Here is a 9,048-nt window from a genome sequence, read left to right as displayed (position 1 = left end):
CCGTGTAACTCATTGCCCAGATATCGGATACCCTAGATAAGAGGCTAAAGTATTACGTACATATACTAGCTTATTAGACATCTCTATTATTATTACTTGTAGTATTTCTACTGACATGGCCAGAACTACTTTACTATTGATCTTCTTTATGAATTATAGGCTTGAAAACACTTTCAACGAATTTTCAGCGAATCTAGTATACCCCTTTTACCCTACGAGAAACGGGTATAAATATTACCGAATTTTACTGTGCCTCTCAGCTCAGATTCAACTTAAAAAAGAGAATGTATGTATGCGAAGGGAAAAGCTGAACCTAGCATTAAAAATAAATACCCCATATACATATATTTCATCGAAATGCCTCACCTGAGTCCTCAGCGCCTCGCCTCCATTCGAAGGACGAAGGGCGCAATAATTATTTCATGCGCGCTGTTTGCAATGGGAATAGCCGAACTCCAGTGGGCCAAATGGAAAGTGGATGGAAATGGAGGATGTAGGGACTAAAGCCTGGCCAATATGTTTTCACTGGTGTGTGCAAAAGTTTTGTGGTGCCGCCGCAGAATCTTTTTAGCTGGGGGTGGTTGCAAAGTTGTAAACTTAAAGTTTATACTTTTTTCAGAGACGGCAAGTTGTGGCATAAAGTTCTTCTAATAGAAGTTAAATTTAGAGTTCGTTCCCCATGGGCACTACGCCCCTGGATCTCTGGCTTTCACTCAGCCATCACGTTTGGTCCATAAAAGCAGCTTTCACCGTGTGTTGCTGTATATATACATAAACATTCATATATGCACACGTTTTTCCTCCTTCTATTTGTGTATTTTGTTTGTGTTTATTAGTCGCCTATGTGTCTAGAGATTGATGGCATGTGCCAACGAACATTCTGTGCGGATTCGCTTTAAGTGGATATCCATCCACCTTCTCGGTGTTGGGGAAAAGTCTTTAAAAAGATTTGTTCACTTTGGCAAACAGCAAAAACAGCGTAACTAAACTGCTCTTTATGCTTTCAAAATGTGGTTGTAAAAATCTCACACATTGCCATTTTGCATCCTGCTCTACTTTTATGTTGCCTCATTGAAATTTGTTTTTATTTGGGTAGTCTTTATTGCGGTTTCCCTGGATTATGTAAATATACATTTATTTCAGTGCTTTCTTTTCTATTTCGCTCATTTCAACCGTGCGCTTGACTGGGTCCAGAATTTATTTGATTATGGATGAAAATGAGTATGCAATGCCAGCTGTGCGGAGAAGGAAACTAAGTTGCCCCAGTCCGCACTCCAAATCATTGAAGCCAGAAAATGGCTTAAATTGTTGCCTGCACTTTGCATCTGGGCGACTGCCAAATGGCACACAGCTGTGAAAAAGCAACACTCGGCAAGGATACGTGAAAGCACGGACAATGACTGCCACACACACACAGTTGCACACACACAGTTGCACACACACTTACACACACTTACAAACGAGGGGCAACAGTTTGTTTGTTTAAGTGCTGGAAACTGGCGCCACGTGCAGCTGCCAACAGCTCCACGGGCCATGTTTGCATTTTGAATGAGTACGAGTCCGCCGGCCGGGGAAGTGCAACAGGAAGAGTCCACCTGGCCACCTGGCCTCCTGGTCTCCTGGCCACCTGGGAGGCAGGTTAAATATTTAGTCCGGCCGAGAGACTCACTTAGCTGATAAATCCGCGCCGCCATCCGGACGACAATGAAATTAGGCGTAAGCGGAATTCATCAGCTTATAGGCGAATATGTTACACTGGAAGAATTCACTATGTCAACGACATATAAACTTGGACTTTGAAACCAGCATTATTTATCCAGTTAAAAGTAAAACAAATTGTCTAAGAAACAATAGTTAAACTACGTAACACTTGGTGTGAAATATATCAACGTTTTTAATGATGTTTAATGATGTTTAATGATGTATTAAGTAGTATATATATTTAATGAAATACTTAACTAATACGATACCAATTTCGCTCAGTGCACGCCTCGGCACCAGCTTGCAGCTAATTCATGACAATATTCAGCGGCTTTTGTGGCTTTTATGAGCCTAGCCGACGGCCCAAACCATATGCATGTCATTGCCGTCCGTCCTGCTGCCCCAAATGGCCATCAGCAGCTCATAAGACCGAGGTATTCCGGGGTATTACGGGGTATTACGGGGAGGCGGGGAGTGGCCAAGTACCGGAGCAGTTAGTGGCAGCAAAAAATGTGGCCAACGAGGAGTGGAGGGGCCCTATTCAGAATGGGTGCTCTGGCGGAAGCGGAAGTGACAGTGTATGAAACAGACAGATAGCGAAGGAATGCGAGAGGGTCCTGGCAAGGATGCGGACATGGGGATGGTAAGGAGCAGGGATACCAGGCAACCACAGGTATTAGGTGCACAAGAGCCGCACAAAATAGACATGAATAAGAAACGCACTTGCTAAAGCGTAACGATTTCATCGTTATCATGTTAGGACCTTCAACGCACAGCCCCATACTCGTATGTATATGTATGTACATGTATTTATTACATATATAAATTTGCATTGAAATTGAGGCAACAAGACGGCCAACGAAGTGTGGCAAACAGATTGGCATAGACCCGGCATAAATAACTTAGCTCAAGGAGTTGATTGTTTTGGGCCAGAAATTGCGGTTGTCCTTGAGTCTTTAATGCTGGCCAATTTGTAAGCCAAGCCCATTTGATGGCAACCATGCTGGAATAAGTTAAAAGGCAGTATCGAGGCCACCAGAATGCTTTGTCAAAGATAAGTTTAAATCAAAATAGTTAATAGTTTGGCTTTCAAAGGCTTTCGCTCAATTATAGCTTTGAAATTCAGTGTTAAATTATGCATTCTGGTCGTGGCCCAAGCCACACTTTCCAATTTAAATATTCAGCAGCGAGTTGACACTACATTATTAACCCAATCAAGGGTAATTTTTAAGATATTTAGAAGCAAAAAAAAATGGGTGTTCTGAGCAGTTAGAACGCAAACTTTCGCATCACCACCCTGAATGGCTCATTTTTAGAGCTTTCCTTTCATGCTTATCGCGATCCAAGGCGGCTGATTTATAAGCTGACAATTTAGCCACTCAACGACAACCTCCTTTAACGGCTCACATTCAAGGACACCGCTCATGGCTCCATTATGCCGCACAGATATTGGGGGCTAGAGTAAGATCGCAAGGACATGGACATGGCGAACTCTGTGAACCGATGAGATTCCGCTGCGTTTTATCACTTGCCCACCCCGTTTGGGCCCCATTATTTATATTGTGCTAAGCACTTCGGTACATCCTAATACCTAAGCCAAACTCCAAACGAACCACGGACACCCACCACCACCACCAAAGAGAGCAGCCCAAGGCACATGTTGCGGCGATGGCGGCAGGAAGTGGAAGGCGCTGATTGGGGATGGATAGAGGAAAGGCTTCACAAGGACATCGTCGACTGCAGTGTGCAGGCGGCGCGGCCAGAGACAGTGGAACGTGTCTAAAAGCCGTGAAAAGTGCACGTAAACCCGCAAATTGCCGCTAATAGAGTGCAAACAGTTCTGAGCAGGATGTTGCCAACGAAAAGGGAAGCTGCAAATCGGGAAAATTCATTTAGAGCCAGGCCAGCGGAAAATAGCATTCGCCTTGACAGTCTTTTGCTTTTGACAGTCGATTAGATGGGCGCCCTAAATTAAAAATATCCGCCGAATTCCCGGTACTGAAATTTCTGATTAAAATGTGTCATACGACATTTTATCCCTGTCACAGGTAAACTATTTGGCGAAAGGTTAAACCGCTTTTTCACCCCGTTAAACGCATTTCGAGAAAATTTTACGCTCGACACACAAAAGATGGATTTGTGCAGAAATTTTCGAAGAATTTTCATCATACCCACATGAACGGCAACAAGTTTTGGCCTTGTAAGCAACTTTGGCATTCGACATACATAACTGAAAACTTCAAGCCTGTTGATGAGTTTAGATTTTAACCCAAGTTGGCTAGTTAGCCCACTGGCAATCTTGAAACTTCCTGTCAGGGTTTCCTTGAGTGGAGCACACGCGGCGTATGCGTAACTAATTCAGGTGCTCTCGAGTGGTGAGTTTCCCCAAAAGGGATTTCCCCTCCCCAAAATGGAGAATGAGCAAGAAACGGAACTTGCTCTGTTTTCTTTTACTATCTGGGCTTCACAGGAAATGTTAATGTTAGTGCTGAAAAGCTTTGTGTTGCAAGAGAGAAAGCCAACAGTTTTAAACTTCAAAGCTTTAATGCACATTTAGAAGGCTTTTAGCGAAGGATACAATAAATAAATTTCACTAAATCAACTTGCAAAAAGCCTACGTCTTCGAGAAAGCCTATAAACTTTCAAAGCTTTTTTAGACCTTCTTAAATAATGGTTATGAACTCGGGATTCATGAAGGAGAATCCGATAAAATCGTTCTGGTCCAGATTCATCATGAAAAGCTTGTCCGTGGGAGTTAGGTCCGTCTTCTCCTTGGTGAAGACATCGTCAAAGTTGCTTATATCCTTGCGATGTTTCTGAAATATTGCCGAGATTACAGTGAAATGATTGCCCAGTAGGAGTTCTGATTTAGCTCACAATCTTCGGTTTAATGGGTGGCTCCATTTCGCAAGCCTCTGCCTTATCCCAGTCCACATTCCGGAAGAAGGGATGCGTGGTAATCTCCTGTTTGGCATAGCGCCCAGCACCCAATCTGTTGTTGGGCTTCTTGGTCAGGAACTTTGGAATGCACATCTATATCAATAGATTCTTATGTTTTTTAAGCCAAAAACTTACGCTCGTTATTATGTCCATGGCCTCCACGCTGAAATGCTTGGGAAACACTGCCTTCTTGTCCTTTATGTTCTTAAAGACGGCGTTATCATCATCTCCTTCGAATGGAGCCTGCCCTGCCATGAACTCGAACAGTAATACCCCAAAGGACCACCAGTCAGCGGCGATGGAGTACGGATCGTAGCTAACAATCTGGAATTATTTTGTATTTTCGTATATATTGGTCTTATATACAGCTGATTACTTACTTCGGGCGCCATATAATTGGGAGTGCCACAAAAAGTGCGTGTAGTCTGCCGCTCGGTAACGCCCTCTTTGCTCAACCCAAAGTCCACCAGCTTTACGTGTCCCTCACCATCCAGCAAAATGTTATCCAGCTTCAGATCTCTATAGATAATATCACGCTCGTGAAGGAAAAAGAGGGCAATCGCCACTTCCACAGCGTAAAAACTAAGCAAATGATATATAAGTTTTTAAAATATTGCACTTGAATATTAAGAGGTGGACTCACATAGCCACCGACTCCTTGAACCTGCCATACTGCTGCATATGATACATAAGATCGCCACCCTTGCAGTACTCCATTACGAAGAATAATCGGTCCATGGTCTGGAAACAAGAGTGCATGGAGACGAGGAAGGGTGGTCGTCCGGATAGGGCCAGAATTCTCTTCTCATTCATGGGCAGCTCCATGTCGTCCGTTTGGATGATGACGTCCTTTCGCAGGACCTTCACGGCATACAGCTCATCAGTGCCGCGACGCTCGGCCAGCAGGACCTTGCCAAAGGATCCCTTGCCAATAACTTTGACAAAGTTGAAGTCGGCAGCTCGTATCATATCGCGTTTGCTCATGTTATGCGGCATGTCCTTGTTGTCCATGCGACGCTTATCATTTGGACGCCGATCGTGCTGAAAAAAATAAGTAATATAATATTACCATATGAATGTGGCGGATGGTGCTACCAAGGACTTACCCTAACTTCATCCCGTAGACGAGCTATATCATTAAAGGCATCTACACAGGGTATATTATAGTGTTCACCCTCCACTTGCGAGAGGAACTTGTACCAGCCATCCACCGGCTCCTTTTGCAGCTCCTCCAGGCTGAACGAGAACGAGCCCATGAAGTCATTGCGAGAAGTGCGATCCCAATCCCAGACCTCGATCAGCAAACGCTTGTCACGATCCTGCGGCTGCAACTCGCTGGGATAAAGGAAAATAATGATTAATAGGTCTACTAAGCAGATTAATGAAGGCATTCTGAAATATTACAAAGTCAAAGTCTCGTTGAAGACGGGATTGAGGTTTTTCTGAATGGTCTTGGTCTTCTTCTTGGTGCGGCCCGAGCGGTCCGGATGCATTTGCACTGCGATATAGGGATCGCTGAACCCGTTGGTGTCCATGGGAATGAGGTTGGCCGCCTCCTTGACTGCGAAATGAAAGAAACATTCATTTTTATGCGGGTGCATAAACTTTGAGTGATAACTTACTATCAACTTTCAAGTTATTGCCCTTAAGCTCCACGTAGAGCAGCAGCTTACCCCGCACCTCGCTGATGTCCGCGCCACACATCGGTGGCACTGTCTCCTGGCAGGCGTGATGCACATTGAGGTTGCAATCTGAAATATTTGGGTTAATAGCTTGAAAGGAATATGGCTCGCGTTTATTCCGGAATTTACTCTCGCACTTGACGCCCTGATGGGCGACTCCATGGAGCAGCAGTCCGCACTCGTCGCAGAATGTCGGTGTGGTGTAGGTGGTGGATATCCAGCCGTGCTTCACCTTGGCGCAGTCGGCATCGAAGTCCGTGTCCTTGCCAGGACACTTGAACACCACGAACTTGCAGCACTTCTGGTGAATGTTGAAGCGGCACTCTGCGTATGCAAAAATATATAAATAAAATGATCAAATTTAATTATAAATAAAATTAAATGAAAACTTTGCTACCTACCCTCGCATTGAAAACCTTGCTTGCCAAAGCCCCTAATCCCGGCACGAATCCGTGAATGCAACAATGCGAAACGGAAGAGAGGCGAAAAATACAGAAAAAACAACGAAAAGTGTGTCAGCAGCGAGTGCACTAATTAAATTAACGATGCGGACGCTGAAATGCGAGTAAAAAATCGAAAACGGAATTACTCACCAGATGAAATCCTTGCAATGACCGCAGTAGGTTGGATTCTTGAAGAACCTCACTCCAAAGCGATGGCCATTGACCATTTCGAGACCCTTCCGCTTCATCGCACCCTTCCGCAGACGATTCTTCATATAGTTGACGATGTTTGCCTCGCCAGCGATCTCCAATAGGTTTCCTGGACCCTTGCCAGCTCCCGCCGGTGGAGCCTTGGCCCCTGGAGCAGCGCTGGGCGCCGAGGGAGGGAGCACGGTGGCTCCCGGTGTGGCAACAGCAGCCGCAGCCATCGAGAGATAATATCAGCAAATTGGATGGCGAGTGAAGTGGAAAAGCTGACTCAGACCGCACGGTTTCAAGCCCGTCCAGAAACTGACCCGGTCGCTCAGGTGGAGGCCCTAAAAGAAACAACTGGGAAGCCCACAAAGTGCACACGCAAAGTTGAAGGCGAGCAAATGACAAAGAGTGATACAAACGGGCGACATTTTGGCTCCTGCACATGAACTACTACCCTTTAATGCAATAGTACATCAAGAAGTGATTTCATTCATTCATTTCCCAGAAATTTATTCATTTTATTTCCTAGCTAATAGCAACCGCCAACATACCAATATATTTTTATAGTTCGTGGAGATCGACTCAGCAATTGATCCTGCTTAAGAATATATATACTTTTATGGTCAGAAACCCTTCCTTCTCCCTGTTACATACTTTTTAACGCACCTAGTATACCCTCTTACTCTACAAGTGACGGGTATAAATATTTCTGCACATGTAAAAAAGGTAAATGAAAATAAAATATTAATGATTAAACAAGCAAGCCTCCTAAATGGTCATTTTGCACACAATTTTAATAGTGCACAAACTAATTAAATTAAATTTAATAGCCTCCCTATTAATCATTTTTCAAATCATTAACATTATTAAATTGTGCTTTAATTAGCGTAAAACTGGGCTAAACAAATGTGATTTATTTTCGCAGGAGTCTAGCTATTTTTAAAGGTCTGATCTGTGCTTATAGCCAATTTAGTGATGAAAGCGTTGTCTCCAGCATATTAAGTGCATTACTAGTCCCGATTGGTCGTTGGCCAAGTTGCTACGCAACCATTTCCACTTCCTGAGTAATCAGCACTTATCTCCCCGTGCTCCGCGCTGATTCAGTTAGCCCAGTTTAGTTGGCCCCCATCGCAATTGTCTCCCAGGGCGAACCACTCGACGGCAGCCCGTCAATCGAACGGAGGACCCGAGAGAAGAGGACCAACTGAAAGCTGAGTGGCAAGTACCCTCGTCTTTGGGCCCTTACCAGCGATAAGTGTAAACAGCTTGGGAAAGGTCAAGAAGGTGCTTACCTGGCCAGAAGACAAACATAATCATCATCGGAGGCATTGCTCCGGACAACTGCAGTTGTGACGTCAATGCAATAAACGTATAAACGTGGAAAAGCGGGAAAGTGGGAAAGTGGGCGAAGGGCGTTGGGAAAATGCTGATGTGCGGAAGTTTGTGTATGTGTGTGTGTGTGTGTGTGTGGTACTATTGTCGATTGAGTATTTATACTGTGTGGCAGTTTTGATTAATTTATGCAATTGCTGGCAGGGCACGTTTTCCGTAAAAGAAGCAATCCCCCTTTTGTCCGACGCCCCTGCATGCCAGCTGGCTTTCAGTGCAGGGCTAAAAATAGAAATAGAAAACGCAGAATTGAGCACAAAGTGCACACAGGACACAGAAGGACACACGCTGGCGAAGGCAAACAAAATAAAAGCGGTTAGCTGCTGAAATCCAAGCTGAAACAACTAAAAACGCTACCGAAAGCAGCGATGAAATGGGTTGGAAAATGCATTAAAGCGGAAATGTAGGACCTTTGTCGGGGAAAAATGCCATTAGAGCAGGTCCAAGTCAAAGTACGAGTACGAGTACGAGTATCTAAGTATCTGCACAGCGGCACGCGTATCTGTATCTCAGAAGTGCACTCAGTGAGTCGACAAATATGCACTCGCAGATTGCCCAGAACCAGAACTACAGAACTGCACACCTGTCGGTTGAAAGGCATTGACAAGGGGGCTGCGGCGAGCGGGGGGAATTGCAAATAGATTTCGTTGCCGTGGCAGCTTTGGCTTTCAATTTACGTCATCATTTCCATGGCGTCG

General features: G+C 44.6%; 1 protein-coding gene across 1 annotated transcript; it reads right to left on the bottom strand.

Moving 5' to 3' along the window:
- Positions 1 to 4,364: 4,364 nt before the first annotated feature.
- LOC122614473 (protein kinase C, eye isozyme) lies at positions 4,365 to 7,194 on the bottom strand. Its single transcript, XM_043789039.1, has 10 exons — positions 6,939 to 7,194; positions 6,453 to 6,647; positions 6,264 to 6,392; positions 6,046 to 6,202; positions 5,748 to 5,976; positions 5,285 to 5,682; positions 5,022 to 5,223; positions 4,777 to 4,965; positions 4,579 to 4,719; positions 4,365 to 4,517 (listed from the first exon to the last, which is right to left on the bottom strand). Exons 1-10 carry the CDS (start codon positions 7,192 to 7,194, stop codon positions 4,365 to 4,367), a joined length of 2,049 nt encoding a protein of 682 aa, XP_043644974.1.
- Positions 7,195 to 9,048: the final 1,854 nt, after the last annotated feature.

The sequence above is a fragment of the Drosophila teissieri genome, chromosome 2R (assembly GCF_016746235.2).
Source record: "Drosophila teissieri strain GT53w chromosome 2R, Prin_Dtei_1.1, whole genome shotgun sequence".
NCBI classification, from domain to species: Eukaryota; Metazoa; Arthropoda; class Insecta; order Diptera; family Drosophilidae; genus Drosophila; species Drosophila teissieri.
This window is presented reverse-complemented; position numbering and strand designations above follow the sequence as displayed.

Coding starts and splice junctions, on each gene's coding strand:
- LOC122614473 (XM_043789039.1), bottom strand. CDS start 7,194: ATGGCTGCGGCTGCTGTTGCCACACCGGGAGCCACCGTGCTCCCTCCC. Junction 6,648..6,938: donor CAAGAATCCAACCTACTGCG/GTCATTGCAAGG, acceptor TTGCATACGCAG/AGTGCCGCTTCAACATTCAC. Junction 4,518..4,578: donor CACCCATTAAACCGAAGATT/GTGAGCTAAATC, acceptor GCAATATTTCAG/AAACATCGCAAGGATATAAG.